This window comes from Oncorhynchus mykiss, chromosome 13 (assembly GCF_057628025.1).
Source record: "Oncorhynchus mykiss isolate SJ-2025 chromosome 13, ASM5762802v1, whole genome shotgun sequence".
In the NCBI taxonomy this organism is placed as follows: Eukaryota; Metazoa; Chordata; class Actinopteri; order Salmoniformes; family Salmonidae; genus Oncorhynchus; species Oncorhynchus mykiss.
Genome location: NC_143034.1, coordinates 28225043 through 28248737, shown reverse-complemented (window position 1 = coordinate 28248737; position 23695 = coordinate 28225043). Strand labels below are relative to the sequence as shown.

General features: G+C 46.2%; 1 protein-coding gene and 1 pseudogene across 2 annotated transcripts in view; one reads left to right on the top strand and one right to left on the bottom strand.

Annotated features, from left to right (window-relative positions):
* Nucleotides 1-3048: 3048 nt before the first annotated feature.
* The window catches only part of LOC118936323 (uncharacterized), a 74708-nt gene continuing 54061 nt past the window's right edge, over nt 3049-23695 (bottom strand). Inside the window, exons 17-27 of the mRNA XM_090194331.1 lie at nt 20378-20616; nt 18770-18871; nt 17187-17238; nt 11755-11868; nt 11078-11275; nt 10638-10785; nt 10399-10488; nt 4888-4980; nt 3777-4726; nt 3584-3686; nt 3049-3320 (exon numbers count right to left, since the gene is read on the bottom strand). Of these exons, the coding sequence (XP_090050457.1) occupies nt 3151-3320; nt 3584-3686; nt 3777-4726; nt 4888-4980; nt 10399-10488; nt 10638-10785; nt 11078-11275; nt 11755-11868; nt 17187-17238; nt 18770-18871; nt 20378-20616 (2259 nt within the window). The 3' untranslated portion in view covers nt 3049-3150. The remainder of the gene's footprint in view (nt 3321-3583; nt 3687-3776; nt 4727-4887; nt 4981-10398; nt 10489-10637; nt 10786-11077; nt 11276-11754; nt 11869-17186; nt 17239-18769; nt 18872-20377; nt 20617-23695) is intronic.
* Nucleotides 18125-23445, top strand: LOC118938226 (ATP-dependent RNA helicase DDX39A-like; annotated as a pseudogene). The gene is made up of 7 exons (XR_016485785.1): nt 18125-18259; nt 18789-18996; nt 19841-19968; nt 20381-20688; nt 21646-21886; nt 22181-22278; nt 23084-23445. The product of XR_016485785.1 is annotated as an ATP-dependent RNA helicase DDX39A-like (transcript).

The window sequence follows — 23695 nt, the reverse complement described above, 5'->3', positions numbered from 1 at the left end:
ATGAAGCTCCCGACAAACAATTATTATGCAGACGTTGCTTCCAGAGGTAGTGAGTGTTGCAACTGAGGACAGATTATTTTTTACTCGCTGCAACACTCGGCGGTCCCGTTCTGTGAGCTTGTGTGGCCTACCACTTCACGGCTGAGCCGTTGTTGCTCCTAGACGTTTCCAATTCACAATAACAGCACTTACAGTTGACCGGGGCAGCTCTAGCAGGGCAGATATTTGACAAACTGACTTGTTGGAAAGGTGGCATCCTATGATGATGCCACGTTGAAAGTCACTGAGCTCTTCAGTAAAGGCCATTCTACTGCCAATGTTGGTCTACAGAGATTGCATGACTGTGTGCTCAATTTTTATACATCTGTCAGAAAAGTATGTTGCTGAACTGTCCGAATCCACTATTTTGAAGTGGTGTCCACATACTTTTGTATATATAGTGTATCTGAGTGACTCAAACATTATAACAAAATCAATTGGGGGCCCCATGCCAAAACATTTGGGGAATTTTAGGGGAAACATTGCAATGTTGTTTTTGTAATATTATCACCCCTCTAGTATGTGATGTCTCTGAAACAATACAGTTATACTGATCTGTAGCATCCTGTATCTGGGCAAATAATGGTTTTCTATGTGAGTAACTTTAACTAGTTGCCATTCCATTTCCGCTTTATTCCGTGTTGTAATGTGAAGTGCTTCCAAAATAATATGAACAACAGACTAGAAGGGAGCTTGTAATAGCTGCAGTAGGGCAGGATACTGGAGTTTTAGACTTGATATGTCAGGTCATGGAGTTGCTCCCAGTATCTCAGCGTCAGCAGGATAATGGAGTGGAACCTTTAGCACAGGGCAGGCCTCTGCTGATCGCTACAACCAACCAACCACAGTGAGAGAGTCGGTGTGACGAGCAGATAGACAGAACCTCCGAGATGCAGAGACAGACAGACAGGCAGACAGACACAGACATCAGGACAGGTTTATGATATCCCTCCCTCCTACTACGGTCCTTATTGTGGCATTCAGCAGTTTTGTACAGCAGAAGCACACCATAGCCAAGCTGGTGTAAAACACAAAGACTTAATCTGACAACATCACAAAGGCATATTAGTTTACCATTCATTCACAGTTCACCTTAGCATGGATTGCCATAACTATAGCAAGTAGCAGGGATGATGAGAAAGAAGTGAGGTTTACACAGCTGTGTGTAAATGCCAACTGTCACTTTTACTGAGCTGTAATGTTCAAATGTCCCATCCGTGTGTGTGGTAGTCTAGTGTATTGTTTAATTTCAAAACAAGGTCATGAGGATGTGTGAAGATCAGATAATTGTTTTCTAGAGGGTTAGTGTTTCACTCTCTGTATGGTGAGTGCATTTCCTAGATAAGGTTAAAATAAATGACTTGATGAATTAGCCTGAAATGCAAGGTAATTTATTCCTTGAAAAGTAGTCCCCAAAAATACTGAAAGCAGACGCTTGGGGCAGAATACTTCACTTTTTTTATAGTCAGCCATAATTCCTCTTCCATAATAAAATGTTTGAGATCTTTCGCTCTCATCTTTTGGAGTAAAGCCAACCCAAGGGACACCCATTTCTGACTACAATATTCTAACGGCTGTAGCATGCCTTCACTAGCAAAAAATAATACATCTGAAGGACAAATAACCTGCGTTGTATAGGCTACAAAGAACTGGCTGAGGATGTAATTACGTAGGCTTTTGCCTGTTTCGGTTTGTGTGATGGCACTTAGCACGATTTCAGGCCAATATGCTAATGCCTATGGCTGCTACCTGTACAACAGGCTCTCGCGCTGCAGATGATGCTCCAGTATCTGTCACCAATTCAAATGTCAGTTCAATCCTGTCTTGCAGTGCAATGTGATAGAAGAAGGCTATTCAAAACATTGCAACGATTGTATAATCGCGAAGAGGCTACAAGGTGTCCTCTTATTTCTGTGGGTAAAACTGTAGGCTACAGAAAAATAACAGGGTTTGTAACCTATTTCGGCTATTTTCTTTTTCGGTTGCCTTCCCTTTCCATTTGAGGGGCTTATTCGCTTTCCGGAAATATGCAAATGAAGACCACTGTATTAATTCGACAAGAGAGAAATGAAGCAGTATCAGCACCGCTGTCGCTGAGTAACCTCTGATGAAGATTATAACAGAACATGGCCAAGATGTTCAAATGTTCATAAATGACCAGCATGGTCAAATAATAGGTCTGGGACAGGTAGCACGTCCGGTGAACAGGTCAGGATTCCATAGCCGCAGGCAGAACAGTTGAAACTGGAGCAGCAGCATGGCCAGGTGGACTGGGGACAGCAAGGAGTGATCATGCCAGGTAGTCCTGAGGCATGGTCCTAGGGCTCAGGTCCTCCGAGAGAGAGAAAGAAAGAGAGAATTAGAGAGAGCATACTTAAATTCACACAGGACACCGGATAAGACAGGAGAAGTACTCCAGATATAACAAACTGACCCTAGCCCCCCGACACATAAACTACTGCAGCATAAATACTAGAGGCTGAGACAGGAGGAGTCAGGAGACATTGTGGCCCCATCCGATGATACCCCCGGACAGGGCCAAACAGGAAGGATATAACCCCACCCACTTTCCCAAAGCACAGCCCCCACACCACTAGAGGGATATCTTCAACCACCAACTTACCATCCTGAGACAAGGCCGAGTATAGCCCACAAAGATCTCCGCCACGGCACAACCCAAGGGGGGGTGCCAACCCAGACAGGAAGATCACATCAGTGACTCAACCCACTCAAGTGACGCACCCCTCCTAGGGACGGCACTCTATAGTGCTTTAGAGATTTATTCCCTCTAAGAAAAAATTGTAAAATGAGGGAATTGTTCAAATGTAACTCTTATTATGTCAATTGCAATTAGGTTAGGGCATTATTATAGCCTATACTGGCTATAATGACTGGCACAGTGAACATTCTCATAACAATGATACTGTAGTAAACAGCAAATTGACCTTAAGAATCTATAGCATGCAGGTGGGTCTTTAAAAATAAAACTCAAGAAGAAGAAGATCAAAATAGATGCAAGTTGTGTTTATTGAATTAAATGGGGTGTAATAAAATGAGTTGTGAGTAGGGGGGGTTGTCTCCCTCCCTCTTCTGTTGGCTTTGAGAGTTTATTTAGAAAGTGGGTTGGGGGAGGTGGCAGCAGGGTTTTCCCAAACTCGTCTTCTGCACAGTTAATTTTTGAATTTTTTTTTTGCAGGGGAAGCAAAATAGTTTTGCCAGGGCGGCTGTGATCCGCGGGAGGAGAGCCTGTTTTTTCTTAGGCTCATCTTCAGCCACAGTACCTGAACAGGTGACAGAGAACAAGGCATGAAATCAGGGTTGTGTTCATTAGGGTACACAGTAGCAAAATATTTTTAAACGGAAACAAAAACAAGCATTTGTTATTGGCAAGTTCAAGAAAGTTCCTCCCTGTTTTAGTCCGCTGTCTTCCATTTAGTGGCTAATGAATAAGACCCTGATAACTTCATCATAGTCTCCCGTCCTTACATTACAATAGTGTGCTGAAGACAGATGCACATGTTGACTGACAGAAATTAGGACTTACTATCATTGCCAAGAGGAGACACCTTGTTCTTCTTCTGGTTCTTGTTATTTCCTCGCTTCTTCTTTCCTGACTTCCTCACTTCTTTCTTCATAGCCTCTTTCTTCTTAGTAGAGGGAGAAACAGACATGAGTCGATGCCTCACAATCAAACAGCCCAAATAACTAAACGATCTACTGGTTCTTGGCCGTCTCACCTTTTTGGAGGTGATGTCCTCGAGGTCTGTGGAGAGGGCGCTGCTGATGGGCTTGGTGCTTTCAGAAAGGTAGCTAATTACCTGGGACTTTTCAGAGATGGCTGAGCTTACACTGGTCTTTTCCAAACCAGTGCTGTCATCAGCCATCTCCTCTAGGTCCTCTTCTAGAGTTTCCCTCCAAGCCAGGAGCTCCTCGGTGAGGGTGACGTCACTCCTTGAGGAGGTTGAGGAGTGTGACCTCCCACTACCACGGCTCCTCCTGGCTCCAAAATGGCCGTCGGAACTCCAGTCCTCGGAATAGTCATCTATGACTTGTGTGATGGTGTCCGCCATGCACCTGATGGCTCCCTCGCTACCAGAGCGTGCGGCACGCAGTTGAGCCCGGTTGGAGTCCGAATGCAGGGACAATCTTTTAGCCGCAGTCTTCACGATGGCCTTCACCGCATCCTCCCCACTGAATTGGATGCTCTCCTCCAGGCCAAAGACGACAGAGATGTCAGCGTACTTCAGGGCATGCTGGACCTCCACAAAGAGATCCTTCATCAGCCTGAAGGGTTCATTGGCCCTCCTTGTCTGGGGGGACTCTGAGGCCTCCAGTCGGCACATGATGCCATGGAGAATAAACTTCAGAGTCTGGGGGCTCATGACGGTGGCCCAGGGAGTGCTGCAAAGGAAGATGTGCTCCTTGCCTGGTAGGAGGGAGGGAATCTTCTCCAGGGGGTCCTGCCTGTTCTTGGTGGGCATCAGGGAGCTGTCACTCATCTCGGAGACCTCAGCCTCCCCCACCTCTTCTTCCAGGGTCTGGGAAGGAGCTGCCCGTGCTGCATGGGTTGAGGTGGAGGGTTTAGGGTATGAGACAGTTGTGCCGCTTACAACCACCTCCTCTTCGTCCTTGGGTGAAGAGGAACACGGAGAGCCAGGGAACCTTTCCCTGGCACCGGAATCCAATCCTAAGAAAACACACTCATATTCTGAACTGGTTCAAAGCCACATCCATGTATAACACTATGCAGTATCTAGTACATTTACTATAATGGTAATACACTGGTTATTACACAAGTTATTACATGGTTATTACTGGTGATATGGGCAAAACAGGTTATAAGTGTACCTTTCTGGATGATGAGCCTGGCCTTGTAATCGTCGTTGCAGGTACTGTTCAGGATGTCTCCCACCCTGGTGGTCAGGACCTGGCAGACGGCCCCTAGTCAAATCAAAATGTATTTAATACAGGGGTGTCAAACTCATTCCATGGAGGGCTAAGTGTCTGCGGGTTTTAGTTTTTTCCTTTCAATTAAGACCTAGACAACCAGGTTAGAGGAGTTTCTTACTAATTAGTGACCTTAATTCATCAATCAAGGGTGGAGTGATACCCTGCAGAAACCCGGCCTTCTATAGAATGAGTTTGACATTTGATTTAAAGTAATTCTTCACACATAACATGTCTCCTAACACTGTATAGAAAAATAAGAAAGAAAAAAGAGAGAAAATGAAAGTACCATTACTGACAAAAAGAGAAAAGAAAGAAGGTGTTACGGTGCGTGAATGAGGACCCAAAAGCGAATCAACTTAAACAGAGCTTCTTTAATTACCAAACATAGGTAGGCTCAGATGGACCGGCAGATTCCGACAGGACAGGACAAGGTTACAGCAAACATGACGACAGTCTGGTTCAGGCATGAATGACACAAACAAACAAGAATCCGACAAGGACAGGAGCAGAAACAGAGAGAGATATAGGGACCTAATCAGAGGGAAAAAAGGGAACAGGTGGGGAACGGGGTGAATGGGTAGTTAGAGGAGACAAGGGACAGCTGGGGGAAAGCGGGGGAGAAAAGGTAACCTAACACGACCAGCAGAGGGAGACAGGGTGAAGGGAAAGGACAGAGACAAGACAACATGACAGTACATGACAGTACCCCCCCACTCACCGAGCGCCTCCTGGCGCACTCGAGGAGGAAACCTGGCGGCAACGGAGGAAATCATCAATCAGCGCACGGTCCAGCACGTCCCGAGAGGGAACCCAACTCCTCTCCTCAGGACCGTACCCCTCCCAGTCAACTAGGTACTGATGACCACGGCCCCGAGGACGCATGTCCAAGATCTTACGGACCCTGTAGATAGGTGCGCCCTCGACAAGGATGGGGGGGGGGGGGGGAAGACGAGCGGGGGCGCGAAGAACGGGCTTAACACAGGAGACATGGAAGACCGGGTGGACGCGACGAAGATATCGCGGAAGAAGAAGTCGCACTGCGACAGGATTAATGACCTGAGAGATACGGAATGGACCAATGAACCGCGGGGTCAACTTGCGAGAAGCCGTCTTAAGGGGAAGGTTCTGAGTGGAGAGCCAAACTCTCTGACCGCGACAATACCTAGGGCTCTTAGTTCTACGCTTATTAGCAGCTCTCACAGTCTGCGCCCTATAACGGCAAAGTGCAGACCTGACCCTCTTCCAGGTGCGCTCGCAACGTTGGACAAAAGCCTGAGCGGAGGGGACGCTGGACTCGGCGAACTGAGATGAGAACAACGGAGGCTGGTACCCGAGGCTACTCTGAAAAGGAGATAGCCCGGTCGCAGACGAAGGAAGCGAGTTGTGGGCGTATTCTGCCCAGGGGAGCTGTTCTGACCAAGACGCAGGGTTGCGAAAAGAAAGACTGCGTAAGATGCGACCAATAGTCTGATTGGCCCGTTCTGCTTGACCGTTAGACTGGGGGTGAAAGCCGGAAGAGAGACTGACGGAAGCCCCAATCAAACGGCAAAACTCCCTCCAAAATTGAGACGTGAATTGCGGACCTCTGTCCGAAACGACGTCTGACGGAAGGCCATGAATTCTGAAAACATTCTCGATGATGATTTGTGCCGTCTCTTTAGCAGAAGGAAGCTTAGCAAGGGGAATGAAATGAGCCGCCTTAGAGAACCTATCGACAACCGTAAGAATAACAGTCTTCCCCGCTGACGAAGGCAGTCCGGTGACAAAATCTAAGGCGATGTGAGACCACGGTCGAGAGGGAATAGGAAGCGGCCTGAGACGGCCGGCAGGAGGAGAGTTACCGGACTTAGTCTGCGCGCAGACCGAACAAGCAGCCACGAAACGACGCGTGTCATGCTCCCGGGTGGGCCACCAGAAACGCTGGCGAATGGAAGCAAGCGTACCCCGAACGCCAGGGTGGCCGGCTAACTTGGCAGAGTGAGCCCACTGAAGAACGGCCAGACGAGTAGGAACGGGAACGAAAAGAAGGTTCCTAGGACAAGCGCGCGGCGACGGAGTTTGAGTGAGTGCTTGCTTTACCTGCCTCTCAATTCCCCAGACAGTCAACCCGACAACACGCCCCTCAGGGAGAATCCCCTCGGGGTCAGTGGAGGCTACTGAAGAACTGAAGAGACGAGACAAAGCATCAGGCTTGGTGTTCTTAGAGCCCGGACGATAAGAAATCACGAACTCGAAACGAGCGAAAAACAGCGCCCAACGCGCCTGACGCGCATTAAGTCGTTTGGCAGAACGGATGTACTCAAGGTTCCTATGGTCAGTCCAAACGACAAAAGGAACGGTCGCCCCCTCCAACCACTGTCGCCATTCGCCTAGGGCTAACCGGATGGCGAGCAGTTCGCGGTTACCCACATCATAGTTACGTTCCGACGGCGACAGGCGATGAGAAAAATACGCGCATGGGTGGACCTTGTCGTCAGAGAGGGAGCGCTGAGAAAGGATGGCTCCCACTCCCACCTCTGACGCGTCAACCTCGACAACGAACTGTCTAGAGACGTCAGGTGTAACAAGGATAGGAGCGGATGTAAAACGATTCTTGAGGAGATCAAAAGCTCCCTGGGCGGAAACGGACCACTTAAAGCACGTCTTGACAGAAGTAAGGGCTGTGAGAGGAGCTGCCACCTGACCGAAATTACGGATGAAACGACGATAGAAGTTCGCGAAGCCGAGAAAGCGCTGCAGCTCGACGCGTGACTTAGGGACGGGCCAATCAATGACAGCTTGGACCTTAGCGGGATCCATCTTAATGCCTTCAGCGGAAATAACAGAACCGAGAAATGTGACGGAGGAGGCATGAAAAGTGCACTTCTCAGCCTTCACAAAAAGACAATTCTCTAAAAGGCGCTGGAGGACACGTCGAACGTGCTGAACATGAATCTGGAGTGACGGTGAAAAAATCAGGATATCGTCAAGGTAAACGAAAACAAAGATGTTCAGCATGTCTCTCAGGACATCATTGACTAATGCCTGAAAGACAGCTGGAGCGTTAGCGAGGCCGAAAGGAAGAACCCGGTATTCAAAGTGCCCTAACGGAGTGTTAAACGCCGTCTTCCACTCGTCCCCCTCCCTGATGCGCACGAGATGGTAAGCGTTACGAAGGTCCAACTTAGTGAAAAACCTGGCTCCCTGCAGGATCTCGAAGGCTGAAGACATAAGAGGAAGCGGATAACGATTCTTCACTGTTATGTCATTCAGCCCTCGATAATCTATGCAGGGGCGCAGAGACCCGTCCTTCTTCTTGACAAAAAAAAACCCCGCTCCGGCGGGAGAGGAGGAGGGGACTATGGTACCGGCGTCAAGAGCTACAGACAAATAATCTTCGAGAGCCTTACGTTCGGGAGCCGACAGAGAGTATAGTCTACCCCGGGGGGGGGTGGTTCCCGGAAGGAGATCAATACTACAATCATACGACCGGTGTGGAGGAAGAGAGGTGGCCCTGGACCGACTGAACACCGTGCGCAGATCGTGATATTCCTCCGGCACCCCTGTCAAATCACCAGGCTCCTCCTGTGAAGAAGAGACAGAGGAAACAGGAGGGATAGCAGACATTAAACATTTCACATGACAAGAGACGTTCCAGGAGAGGATAGAATTACTAGACCAATTAATGGAAGGATTATGACAAACTAGCCAGGGATGGCCCAAAACAACAGGTGTACAAGGTGAACGAAAAATTAAAAAAGAAATGGTTTCACTATGATTACCAGAAACAGTGAGGGTTAAAGGTAGCGTCTCACGCTGAATCCTGGGGAGAGGACTACCATCCAGGGCGAACAAGGCCGTGGGCTCCTTTAACTGTCTGAGAGGAATGTCATGTTCCCGAGCCCAGGTCTCGTCCATAAAACAGCCCTCCGCCCCAGAGTCTATTAAGGCACTGCAGGAAGCTGACGAACCGGTCCAGCGTAGATGGACCGACAAGGTAGTGCAGGATCTTGAAGGAGAGACAGGAGTAGTAGCGCTCACCAGTAGCCCTCCGCTTACTGACGAGCTCTGGCCTTTTACTGGACATGAAGTGACAAAATGACCAGCGGAACCGCAATAGAGACAGAGGCGGTTGGTGATTCTCCGTTCCCTCTCCTCAGTCGAGATGCGGATACCTCCCAGCTGCATGGGCTCAGCACCCGAGCCGGCAGAGGAAGATGGTAGTGATGCGGAGAGGGAGGCGACGGAGAGCGCGAGCTCCTTTCCACGAGCTCGGTGCCGAAGATCAACCCGTCGCTCAATGCGAATAGCGAGTTCAATCAAGGAATCCACGCTGGAAGGAACCTCCCGGGAGAGAATCTCATCCTTTACCTCTGCGCGGAAACCCTCCAGAAGACGAGCGAGCAAGGCCGGCTCGTTCCAGCCACTGGAGACAGCAAGAGTGCGAAACTCAATAGAGTAGTCTGTTATGGATCGATTGCCTTGACATAGGGAAGACAGGGCCCTGGAAGCCTCCTCCCCAAAAACAGATCGATCAAAAACCCGTATCATCTCCTCCTTAAAGTCTTGATACTGGTTAGTACACTCAGCCCTTGCCTCCCAGATTGCCGTGCCCCACTCACGAGCCCGTCCAATAAGGAGAGATATGACGTAGGCGACACGAGCAGTGCTCCTGGAGTAAGTGTTGGGCTGGAGAGAAAACACAATATCACACTGGGTGAGGAACGAGCGGCATTCAGTGGGCTCCCCAGAGTAACACGGCGGGTTATTGATTCTGGGCTCCGGAGATTCGAAAGCCCTGGAAGTGGCCGGTGGATCGAGGCGGAGATGGTGAACCTGTTCTGTGAGGTTGGAGACTTGGGTGGCCAGGGTCTCAACGGCATGTCGAGCAGCAGACAATTCCTGCTTGTGTCTGCCTAGCATCGCTCCCTGGATCTCGACGGCTGAGTGGAGAGGATCCGAAGTCGCTGGGTCCATTCTTGGTCGGATTCTTCTGTTACGGTGCGTGAATGAGGACCCAAAAGCGAATCAACTTAAACAGAGCTTCTTTAATTACCAAACATAGGTAGGCTCAGATGGACCGGCAGATTCCGACAGGACAGGACAAGGTTACAGCAAACATGACGACAGTCTGGTTCAGGCATGAATGACACAAACAAACAAGAATCCGACAAGGACAGGAGCAGAAACAGAGAGAGATATAGGGACCTAATCAGAGGGAAAAAAGGGAACAGGTGGGGAACGGGGTGAATGGGTAGTTAGAGGAGACAAGGGACAGCTGGGGGAAAGCGGGGGAGAAAAGGTAACCTAACACGACCAGCAGAGGGAGACAGGGTGAAGGGAAAGGACAGAGACAAGACAACATGACAGTACATGACAGAAGGGGAATGTGCGGGTGCAAAAGACGGTAAAAACAACATAATAACTAACCTAGAGCCTCCTTGTTGTCATCGGAGAGGGAGGGGGAGCTGGAGGACTGGAGGGTAACTTTAGTGCCCTTCTTGATAGCTGGCAGGACACCTACAGAAAGAGGATCGTAGACATTAGTGGATCCTTCCACCATATATCGTTTTAGAATTATATCAATAAATCCAGGTACTTTGGAAGTGGAGATGAATACTCACGGTAACTGATTGTTTGAGTTAGAGTTTGAGGCAGTGCCAACATACCAACTACTTGGCGGCTTAATTTTTTCACCCCTGACTTAGCCTCCCTAGACCTTCTAGCCTTGATAACCTCTGTGGCCTTCTTTTCTGCCTTTGCTATATTTGCCTCTCGGCTGGGCCTGGGGCCTTGCGGGGGCTTCGGCACAAGGTTCTGAGACAAATAACAACAGTGGGGAAATCATATCACCATAGAAACCACATTTTTCACCATAGGCATGATGGTACTGAGTGACATGTCACATAAGGGTTAACCTTAGAATTAGAATCAGAATTAAAATCTGAATTCCAATACTATTAGTTCTAACTAGTAGGTGGTCCATGTGTCTTAATGGCGTTATTATCGCGTTGTAAACTGGTTTTCAACCCTTCGTTTACTAGATTGCAACCAACTGGCCTCCGTGACAACCAGACGTTTTGCAACAGAACTAAAATATGTTTCTTACCTTTCGAGGGCTATCCTGGAGGCAGTCTACCAGGGCTGGCAGGCTTAGTCCATCATGGTCAGCGGAATGGACATCTGCTATTCGAGGGCTATCCTGGAGGTAGTCTACCAGGGCTGGCAGGCTTAGTCCATCATGGCCAGCGGAATGGACATCTGTCTGGAGCACTTGCTCTCCAGCACTAGCTTGGAGGTTCCCAGCCTGGTGTATAGGAACATAAGGAAATACATATAACTTAAGCCCTCCATTATTATGCCCACTTTTCCAACTATAAACCATAACCTTAGAATTACAATCAGAATTCAAATCTGAATTCCAAAACTATTAGTTCTAACTAAACTCAGCAAAAAAAGAAACGTCCTCTCACTGTCAACTGCGTTTATTTTCAGAAAACTGAACATGTTTATGGTTCATTGAACAAGCATGGGAAACAGTGTTAAAACCCTTCACAATGAAGATCTGTGAAGATATTTGGATTTTTACGAATTATCATTAAAATACATGGTCCTGAAAAAGGGACGCTTCTTTTTTTGCTGAGTTTAGTAGGTGGTCCATGTGTCTTAATGGCTTTATTATCACGTTGTAAACTGGTTTTCAACACGTCATATTACTAGATTGCAACCAACTGGTCTCCGTCACAACCAGACGTTTTGCAACAGAACTATAAGACGTTTTGTTACCTTTAGGGGGCTGTCAATGGGGCAGTCTACCAGGGCTGGCAGCCTTAGTCCATCATGGTCAGTGATGTCTGTCTGGAGGACCTGCTCTCCAGCACTAGCTTGGAGGGTCCCAGCCTGGGGTATATGAACATAAGGAAATACATTTAACCTTAGCCCTCAATTAATTATGCCCACTTTTCCAACTATAAATCATATCAATCTGTTTTTTACAGCATATAGGTTATACTACCAAGAAGATAGCCTCATTACATATCAAGAGGGATAGCCCCAGAATGAACAAACATTTTTTGTATCACTTATGAGTCTTACTTTTAGAAGAATGTTTCTCAACGGTTTATGATTTCTATCCATTGTGCTTTCAGGCACCCTTCAGATTGGACCTGACTTTTTTTTAAATAAACAAATACATTTTAAAATACATTTCAAATTTTTTTTACAACATATTGGCCAGTTATGCTGTACTTACACAGAATGTCTTCTTTGTCCACTCAAAGTGATTTATTTGAACATGAGGATGACTGTCCTTTGCAAAGCATCAACTCAACTGAGGCAAAAGCAGCGCACTGAACATTTTCTTGAGTTCGTTTACGTCATAGGCTTCTATATTCCATCGTACATTATGACGTCAACTACAAAAGCACAGAGCGACCACTCCGGGAAATTAATGCATTGTTTCTGATCACATACGATATCTGAAATTGTTTTACAATGTAACCCGATTAATTTAGGTTCAGTAAGGTTTTATCGTATTATATGGATAAATGTTGCCCTCTGTTGGCCATAACTGATATATTATAGTCAAATAAATCAAATCATTGATGGGTTTGGTGAGGGAAGACAGATGTAGTAAGCTAATATGATCAGGGCATGCACACATATTGCCCATGAATGAATACATGTTTTAAGCCAAATGTCTATTTGTCCAAGACAGTCATTGTTACGCCTTTGCCCAAATTGCCCAATATAGCTTTATGTCACACATCTATCATAATTTATACAAACTGGATGAATGCAGGCTGTTGGTTTTTAAATGTTGTAAATAAATATGTATATAGTATGCATATTATTATTATTGTTTCATTCACTTATCTTTTTGACCTGCACTGTTGGAGTTCAGATCTTAAGAATTAAGAACTTCACTGTACCCTACAATTTCATCTGCGACCGACTAATAAACGAATCTAATCGACTGGTTCGAAGAATGACATTTTAGGTCAAGTTAGGCCCTAGAAATGTCTTGCTCGTTATTAATTTGAGCCAACGTTATTTCTGAATATTCACCTTGCCTTTGGAACCTATTTCCCTTCATAGCACTCTGCTGTCACAAAGTTTGAATTGTAGTATCTGGGATCTACATCGGTTTATATTAGTTACTGTGCTGTTACTAAGCAGTAATGCATTACGGCAGTGTTACGTTACTACACCTAATAGGAAATGCACATGCGCACTGGGGTGCCGCGAACTGTAGAGCACGAGGGGTTTTGACTAAACGAAAACGAACTGTACTCCCGTCTCCTGCCTGGTCATTTCTCCACAACACAAATATTACAGTGGCGACGAGGTGATTAAACTACATAAACGGACATTGCTTGAAGGGAAGAATGTTGCGTGAGTAATGAAACTCAAAATAATTATGTAATTCGTCAGTTATTTTTTATTTTCTTTCGCCAGTAGAGAAGGCTAGCACTGCTAGTACAGTATTCAGGAGCTGCCAAGTAGCAAGACTATTGGAGTCCAGAACAGCGACACTGCCCTCTTGTGGTTAAATAAATATAAAAAACTGTCATTGAACCCATTGAAATTAGGCGATCTCAGTGGAGGAATATTGGCAAGAAGAAAAAGGAAGAAGGAACGTAACACGGTGTGGTGTGTACATTATTACAAATGAGTGCAGTGAATGAAGTAATTGCAGAAACTTCTGAAGTGAAGAATTCGGTGAAAATTAAGGAATAAGGAAACTGAACAATTAACTGAATGGCAACCATTGGTCAGTACCAGAGTTTGAGGCTACAAAAGAGGATTTTGATTCCTATTTGGAGCGTTTTGAGCGTTGGCTGGCTGCAAATGAAATCAAAGATGGAAAGAAAGCAGACGTATTTCTCAGTGTTTTGGGTCCAACTGAGTATGGATTGCTGAAAGGTCTCATTGAACCAATGAAAGCAGTGGAGTTGAACTATGCAGAACTGACTGAAACTCTTTCAAGGTATTTCAAGCCTAAGCCAATTCTCATTGCAGAACGTTTCAGATTTTACCACTGGTGACCAGAGTCAAGGGGAAACCGTGGCTGACTACATCCTTGCTTTGAAAAGGCTGGCAAGTACATGTGAGTTTGCACGATTTCTTGATGATGCTCTCCGAGACAAGTTTGTATGTGGTCGCACAGGTGAAGCATATCACAGAAGGCTCCTGTCAGAGAAGGACCTGACCTTTAAGAAAGCCTGTGATATAGCACTTGGACTCGAGCTTGCCCACAGGGATACTATTGAGCTATCGGGACATGCAGAACGTCAGAAAGGTGTTCACAAGGTCAGTGATGCACGTGGTGGAAAAAGCTCACAAAAGTCACACTTTTTTCAGTCCCGTCCTCAAGGTTACACAAGAACAAAGCAGCCCACATCTCAAAGGTCTAAGCCAAGTTGCTACAGATGTGGGGGAGATAATCATCAGCACAGTGAATGTCGATTCCAAAATGAAAAGTGCCACAATTGTGGAAAGGTTGGACATTTACAGTAAGGCCTCAAAACGCACAGCAAGAGCGCACAAAGTGTCAGACGCAGCACAAGAAGAGGAAGGTACAACTGAAACAGTAGTGGAACTGTTCAGTGTACACAGCTCAACAACTAAAAGATGGAATCTATCTCAACATGGAGTTAGCGGGAAAACAGGTTAAAATGCAGCTGGACACCGGAGCGTCTGTATCTCTGGTTCCAGAGAGACTCTACAAAGAAAAACTGAAAGAGTGTCCTCTTCAGCCCGCGTCCATCCGCCTTTCTTCATACACTGGTGACACTATTCCTGTGTTAGGGCAGATCCAGGTACAAGTCCGGTATGAGGGAAAGGAGTGGACGCTACCGCTTGTCATTGTTAAAGGAGAAAAATCAGCCTTGCTAGGCAGAAACTGGCTACAAAAGATCAAGTTGAACTGGGGAGAAATCTTCAGTCTGAGAAATGACAAACCAGTGAGTCAGGCTACACTCACTAACATGCTGGAGAAGCACAAATAACTTTTCAAAGATGGCTACGGTGAAATACAAGACTTCACAGCAAAAGTCAGAGTGCAAGAAGGAACCAAGCCTATCTTTCACAAACCACCTGGACCGCCTACAGAAGAATAACATAATCACAAAAGTAGCGAGGAGTGACTGGGCCGCTCCGATTGTTGTAGTCCCAAAGAAAGACAAGACCGTCAGAATGTGCGGTGACTACAAGGTCACAGTAAATCGCTGCATACTACCAGAGGAATATCCACTACGAAACGCTGAAGATCTGTTTGCCACTCTAGCTGGTGGGAAGGTTTTCAGTAAGCTGGACCTAGCATTCGCTTATCAGCAACTGAAGCTGGATCCGGAGTCAGAACAGTATCTGACCATCAATACACACAAGGGGCTATTCAGATTCAATCGCTTGGCCTATGGAATCTCGACAGCTCCAGCGATATTCCAACAAACAATGGATCAGATCTTGGACGGTATAGACCATGTTGTGTGCTTCATGGACGACATCCTCGTGTCAGCACCAACTATTGGAGACCACCTTGTAGTGCTGAACAAAGTGATGTCAAGACTGGAGAAATACGGAGTGAGAATGAAACGCAGCAAGTGTGAGTTCCTCCAGGACTCAGTGGAGTATCTCGGATACAAGATTGATGCACAAGGCCTGCACCCAACCAACAGCAAGGTGGAAGCAATCGTAAACGCACCAGCACCCATAAATATCTCAGAGCTGAGGTCATTTTTGGGGCTCCTGAACTATTACGGAAAGTTTGTGGCAAACTTGTCCACATTGTTGCATCCGCTTCACCAACTGCTGCAGGCCGATACAAAGTGGAATTGGTCCCCACAATGCGAAGAAGCATTCAAGACTTGCAAACAGCGTCTGCTAAAGAGCAAGTGGCTTGCCCACTATAACGCAGAGATGAGGCTGAGACTCGCGTGTGATGCATCTCCATACGGAGTAGGAGCCGTCATCTCACATGTTCTACCGTCAGGTGAAGAACACCCTATTGCATTTGCATCACAGACTCTGTCACCAAGTGAGAAAAATTATGCTCAAATTGAGAAGGAAGTCCTGAGCATAATATTCGGAGTGAAGAAGTTTCACAAATACCTCTACTGAAGGAAGTTCCAACTGCTGACAGATCACAAGCCTCTGTTGGCCATCCTTGGACCAAAATCAGCTATACCAACCCTTGCTGCACTTCGAATGCAACGTTGGGCTCTGATATTGTTAGCCTACGACTACGAGATTGAGTACAGACGATCCAGTGATCACGCAAATGCCGATGCACTATCAAGACTACCATGCAATAGTGACTCCGACAGTGAAGATGATAGAGCAGTCTTCCAGATCTCTCTCATTGATGAACTGCCCATATCTGCTTCTGACATAGCAGAGGAAACAAGGAAAGACCCAGTGCTTTCCAAAGTCTTGGACTTAACATTAGGCGGTTGGCCAACCTTCGTAAATGACGATAACCTTCGTCCATTCATCGACAAGAAACACCAGTTGTCCACTGATCAAGGGTGTGTTCTGTGGGGATCAAGGGTGGTGGTACCTCACAAATTCCAGAGGAGACTGCTATCTGACCTGCATGAGGGACATCCAGGGATCACTCGAATGAAAGCACTCGCTCGCAGTTATCTGTGGTGGCCTGGACTGGATCAGGACATTCAACAGCATGTAGGCCACTGCTCACCTTGTGAAGCTGTTCGCAACAAGCCTGCTGCTGCGTCTCTTCATCCATGGTCCTGGGCTGCTACACCTTGGGAACGCATCCATGTGGATTACGCCGAAATTGACAAGCAACATTTCCTTGTTGTCGTTGATGTCCATTCCAAGTGGATGGAAGTGTTCCCTACTCAACTGACCACAGCTGAGAAGAACATCAATCTTCTCAGACACCTGTTTGCATCCTTTGGACTAGTCAAGGAGCTCGTATCGGACAATGGCCCTCCGTTCACGTCAAACGATTTTGAAATGTTTCTCAAGAACAATGGAGTAAGGCACATCCTGTCACCACCTTACCATCCGGCATCAAACGGAGCAGCAGAGAGAGCCGTGCAAACCTTTAAGAAGGCCTGGACTAGACTCGAGGTTCAGTCTGTGCCCACCCACCAAAGGCTTCCGCGGTTCCTGTTTACTTACTGTAACACACCACACACAGTAACGGAATGTACACCAGCTGAACTGTTTCTGAAACGCCAACCACGTACCCGCCTGACATTGTTGAAACCAGACTTGTCAAGCACTGTGGCAAAGCACCAGCTACAGCAGAAGAAAGCTCATGACAGACACTCAAAGACTGTCAGAGAATTCAAAGAGGAAGAGAGGGTGATGGTACGTGATTTCAGACACCCCAAGCGCCTGTGGAACTCAGGTGTGATCTTGCAACGCAGAGGACCTTTGACTTACCAAGTCCAAAATGGTCATCGCCAGGTCAACGTTCATGTGGATCATCTGCTACGGTCCAACGCCCCAGCAGAGACATGCCGAGAGAACAAGAACAATAACGACCCCCAGGACTATTCTCCTGACTGTGGACGTACGGGAGAGACAGAGCCTGACCTTCCACCCGAACCTGGCCCACCACAGGAAGCCCAGGAGGAGCGGAGATATCCTATTCGACAGCGAAGGGCACCTCAAAAGCTTGACCTGTGAGTTGAGCTGGTTAAGGAGGTAACGGACAGTAAAACAAACACTTTAATATGTCCTAGATAAAAGGAAAGAAAAAGGACATTACCTGGGTTAGTTATTAGGACACAAACTCCATCTTCGGGGGAGAATAATCCCCTGGATTTGTGCTGGGCTCTGAAAAGTCTGCTTCAACCCAGTAGTTGAAAAATGTTTAAGAATGCATTGTTCAGATATTGCATTAGTAGTTTCCTAACATATTTACCTTGTTCTCTGGGAGTTAAACACTATGGGGGAGGAGTGTAGTATCTGGGATCTACATCGGTTTATATTAGTTACTGTGCTGTTACTAAGCAGTAATGCATTACAGCAGTGTTACGCTACTACACCTAATAGGAAATGCACATGCGCACTGGGGTGCCGCGAACTGTAGAGCACGAGGGGTTTTGACTAAACGAAAACGAACTGTACTCCCGTCTCCTGCCTGGTCATTTCTCCACAACACAAATATTACATGAATGAGGAGGCGGCTGCCATTGTTTGTGCGGAGAGTGAGGCATGATTCCTTGTTCAACTTGATTGAATCGGGCAACTGGCTAACTACTGTAAACTGAGTTGCAGGGTGGTCGCTGGTCCAATCCTTGTTTCTAGCTAGGTAAATTGTAATGATTATGTGCCAAATGTATTCGCTTCCCATTTTGCGTACTGTCCAGCTTTGGCGGTGTGCGTGCGGCCTGCTACTAGCATTATTAGCAGCTAGCTAATGCTATGTAGGAATACACATTAGACGAGTGTTTCCAAAACTCGGTCCTAGGGACCTCAGGGGTTTTTGTTTTTTGCCGTAGCACTACACAGCTGATTCCAATAAGCATCAAGCTTTGATTGAGTCAGCTGTGTAATGTTGGGGGGGAAACGTGCACCCCTTGGAGTCCCAAGGACCGAATATGGAAAACCCTGTGCTAGACGGTGATGTTTCACTAGGATTCAATTCAGAAAGTAAAATTACAAGAATTGGAATCCTCATGTAATATAACTAAGGTCAGATGGTGAGGAATTGTACATAGATTATTGAATTGGCATTTCAATTAAACTTCTGAATTTACTGTATTGTTGATGCAGCGCCCACCCCCAAACTAGTCTCCAGTTTTTCCTAGCTTCAACTAACGCAAGTACCCCTTCTCTAGAATGGCAGAGAACGACGTTGACAACGAGCTGTTGGACTATGAAGAGGATGAGGAGCCTCAGGTTGCCCCGGAGACCGTCACACCTGCGGGCAAGGAGGAGGTAAAGGGCTCTTAGTCTCCACCCACAGCTCTTGCTTCTGAGACTTCCTGCTCAAACCAGAGCTGCTCCGCGCCATTGTCGACTGTGGCTTTGAACATCCCTCTGAAGGTGAGCCTCACATGCACTTCCCACCTTCAACCAAGGACTGTTTTTGACTTTGTCCATTCTGTGTGTGTCAAATGGCACCATATTCCTGACATAGTGCACTACTATTGAGCTGGGCCCATAGGGCTTTATTCAAAACTAGCCCTGTGTGTGACTGGGCCCTGGTCGAAAGTAATCCACAATATATAGTGTGTCATTTGGGACTATGAGTTATACATGTATGCCCCTTCAAGCATCACATCATACTTAAACTGGTCATCTCTGTATACCTGTCGCAAGACCCACTGGTTGATGCTTATTTATAAAACCCTCTTAGGCCTCACTCCCCCTCCCCTATCTGAGATAACTACTGCAGCCCTCATACTCCACATACAACACCTGTTCTGCCAGTCACATTCTGTTAAAGGTCCCCAAAGAGCACGCATCCCTGGGTCGCTCCTCTCTTCAGTTATCTGCCCTAGTGACTGGAATGAGCTGCAACAAACACCCAAACTGTACAGTTTTATCTCAATCTCTTCATTCAAAGACTCAATCATGGACACTTACAAAGCCGCCACAACTGTCAGTGTGATGTGTTGTCTACCTTCTTGCCCTTTGTGCTGTTGTCTGTTCCCAATGTTTGTACAATGTTTTGTGCTGCTACCATGCTGTGTTGTCATGTGTTGATGCCTTGCTATGTTGTCTTAGGTCTGTCTTTATGTAGTGATGTGTGTTTTGTCCTATATATATATTTTGTTAATGTTAAATCCCAGGCCCCAATCCCCGCAGGAGGCCTCTTGGTAGGCCGTCATTGTAAATAAGAATTTGTTCTTAACTAACTTCCCCTAGTTACGTTTCTGTCTTTCAGTCCAACATGAGTGCATCCCACAGGCCATCCTGGGCATGGACATCATGTACCAGGCCAAGTCTGGTATGGGCAAGACGGCTGTGTTTGTACAGGCCACCCTGCAGCAGATTGAGCCTGTGTACAGGCAGGTGAATGGTTGAATAATGACATTGTGGAAGCAGCAACTGAATTGCTGTTACATCCTCATGTACTAAAAATAGCTTTCGATGGAGAATCCATTGAGTGCTTTGTAGTTTAGGAATAGGCTTAATGTGTATCTGGGGATACTTGCATAAGAAAGTGTCTAATCGCCAACTTTATTTAACCTTTATTTGGACTAGGCAAGTCAGTTAAGAATAAATTCTTATTTACAATGACGGCCTACCCCGGCCAAACCCTAATGACGCTGGGCCAATTGCAGTCTGAATTTGTTCTCCTTTTAATCTCACTGTTTACACTGCTGTTCTATCCTATTGGATAATCTTGTGTGCTTTTTGTTTCTCTGCTGTCCAGAGAGTTCTGTATTAAACATCCTCCCCTACCTCTCTCTCTGTCTACCAGGTGTCTGTGCTGGTGATGTGCCACACACGAGAGCTGGCCTTCCAGATCAGCAAAGAGTATGAGTGCTTCTCCAAGTACATGCCTACCGTCAAGGCAGCCGTGTTCTTCGGGGGACTGTCCATCAAGAAGGACGAGGACGCGCTGACGAAGAACTGCCCCCACTTTGTATTGGTAACGCCCGGCCGCATCCTGGCCCTCATCCGCAACAAGACCCTCAACCTGAAGAACGTGAAGCACTTTGTCCTGGACGAGTGTGACAAGATGCAAATTCAGACCACAGTAGGACGGGGGGTGGGCTGATGCCAGATGTGAGTGACGGGAGCAAGGAGTAAGTTGAAACGTCACAGAGGAAAGGTCATTTGAAAACGTGTTCCAATGTACCTACTAGCATACCACTTAGAATGCGCTTCTAATACACTGTCCTACTAAGAGTAGTAGTGGATATTGGAACAGAATGTGATAGATGGTGTGACTTAAGTAAGGATTTAGCCAAAACGTAGGGAAGTATTTACATTTTATGTAGTCCCGTGGTTATGTACATGTTCTGAAACTTAAAGTTGTAGTTTTACACACACAGAGATGAACCCATCTCCCTAAATTGCACTTTGAAGAGGCATCGGCAGTATAAACATTAATGAATCATCTTCCTCGCCCCTGTTTTGGAGGGATAGGTCTGGAGAAATTTAACCACTCTGAAATTCGTAGAGCTATATGCAAGGACTGACCGTCAATGATATCAGAATTATAATTTTGACCATGTTTTGAGACTATATAGTTTATTTTTGCGTTTACTTTGTTTACAAGCATTGGAATGAAACAAGCTTGTATTTTGGGTTCTGATGGGGTATGAAAGTTGAACTAAGCTCATGGGCATTTGTTATTCTTTTAATTTTAAATGTCTAAAAATGGATGTAGAAACTGCAGAGGCCCCCCCCCCCCCTTTTTTTTCAAGGGATTTTGGATATGGCTTAATATTCATGTAAAAAGTTCCAGTCTAGCACATCTATGCTTTGTCTTTTCGTGACAGTCTGTCTCACAAGTGGCCAGAGTTGACCCTCTCTTCACCTGGGTCTGGGGCTCTGGACATTTTCGGGAGGAACAGTCCTGGCATTAAAGCTATAATGAAAAATAAAGTTCCATCCAGCTCTAGTACTAGTAATTGATGTTCACAATCAGATTTGTAGTTCTTCATTCACCAACACAGAATGTGGTTTACTCCTTTTTTTCACTTAATGTGGCTAGGTTTATAAAACTGCCCTAAATAGTGACACTTTCCCCATGTTCTATTCATTAGGGCACACTAGCAAAATGTTTAGCACTGGAAGTCCTGGTAGTCCCTCCCTGTGTTTGGTGCTTAATGAATATCTCCTGTAGCCCATGGAGGTGTTTGTGGACGATGAGACCAAGCTGACGCTGCACGGCCTGTAGCAGTACTACTGCAAGCTGAAGGACAGCGAGAAGAACCACAAGCTCTTCGACCTGCTCGACGTGCTCGAGTTCAACCAGGTACGGACAGGGGTCTTTTCAGAGACGTAATTTATAAAACATAAGTGAGTTGAATGTATTTTGTCCATGGATTTTAAAGTCACGTTTTTAAATCCAATTTTACTCATTCAAGTGAACTAAGTCTATGCACTGACAAAGTTTCTGCCTGTGAGTTTTATGCCCTGTGTTTTTCGTCTTCAGAGTGTACATTTATTTGACCAGGGTAAAGCCAGGGTGCCATATCAGATGCAGCATGGGTTTTGTGCCCCATGTTTGTCTTCGGGGTCTCACTGCCATTTTCTCCCCTGTCTGAAGGTGGTGATCTTTGTGAAGTCTGTGCAGCGCTGTGTGGCTCTGTCTCAGCTGAACTTCCCTGCAATCGCCATCCACAGGGGCATGGCCCAGGAGGAGAGGTGGGTTCTGATGGAGAGGAAAAAATCACTGGCTAAACCCTACAGTCTATGCACTTGTTAAAATCTGAGCAGTTTTGATTGGTATAAGCAATATTAGGATATTGCTTACACTTCAAGTCATCTCAGATATTAATAAGTGCATAGGGTTTAGGGGTAGATTTGGGATTGGGTCTTGGCTTTCATTGGGAATTTCTGATTTGGACAAAAGAATGTCCTCGACTTTTCCGTCCTCTTATCCGTAAACCGATAAGTGGTTGAGGAGTGTCAAATTGTTAGGAGGCAAACGGTGTCCTCGCCTCCTGCTGAGGAAGCATAAGTGTCCTTTGCTGAAGTTGAGATCTACCCCTCCCCTTTCAATCAGCTGTTTACTCTGAGAAGCATGCACATATTTAAAACGATAAGTAGCATATCGTTTTTATCCATACAATGTCTAGCTAAATGTCTTTTACTACTTTACACATTTTAATTTGGGATTCCACCCCTGTTAATGTCATTTGCATTATGTGTGAATGGAGTCTAATTTCATACAAGCACATTTCCTCCTCTCCTCAGTTACTGTTGACTTTTTTTCAAAAGGAGGAGAGGAATGAGGAGTTGCACAATCAAATTGAGAATCTCATTTACTTGCACATTTTCTATAATAGTCATGTAGAAGAAGCTGTTATCCAAAGGGACTTAACAAGAACTTTCTCTCAGACAACATGTTTGTGGGTCACAGTTTCAGTGTACCCACAGGAGTGAAGCAGGATGTATAATGCCTGTTCTACTTATTCTAAATCTATGGGTGCCCCCCTTCCTCCCCCAGGCTTTCCCGATACCAGCAGTTCAAGGACTTCCAAAGGCGGATCCTGGTGGCCACCAACCTGTTTGGCCGAGGGATGGACATTGAGCGCGTCAACATCGTCTTCAACTACGACATGCCAGAGGATTCCGACACCTACCTGCACAGAGTGGCCCGTGCAGGCAGGTTCGGGATGAAATTAATTATATCGGTCCATGGCCCTGTACAGCAGATGTTATCTAGAATCATATAAGTTGCTTTGTTGGTAAGCTTGAATGAAGAACAGACACATTTGGGCTAATTAGCTAATATCATGTAATCCGGTGAAGCTCCCTCAGACTACCCAAGTTCCCTAAACGCAACCACATTTAGAAGAAGAATTGCTTCCTGAATTCCTAGTGTAGCAATAAGCGCCCTCCTGATAATCACGTTTCCATGAATATCAAGGGGAACATGGCTTTAAAATACACACTTCCACCATCCTCCCTCCAAAGGAATTGCAAAACAATGCGATGTGACTAATAATTTATTCTGCAATGGTAGTGAGTGTATTGTCGGAGGGGGGCTAGGCCGATCTGACCCTGATCAGGTCTGTGATTCAATAAGATACAGATTAAAAGGATCACCAGCACTGCT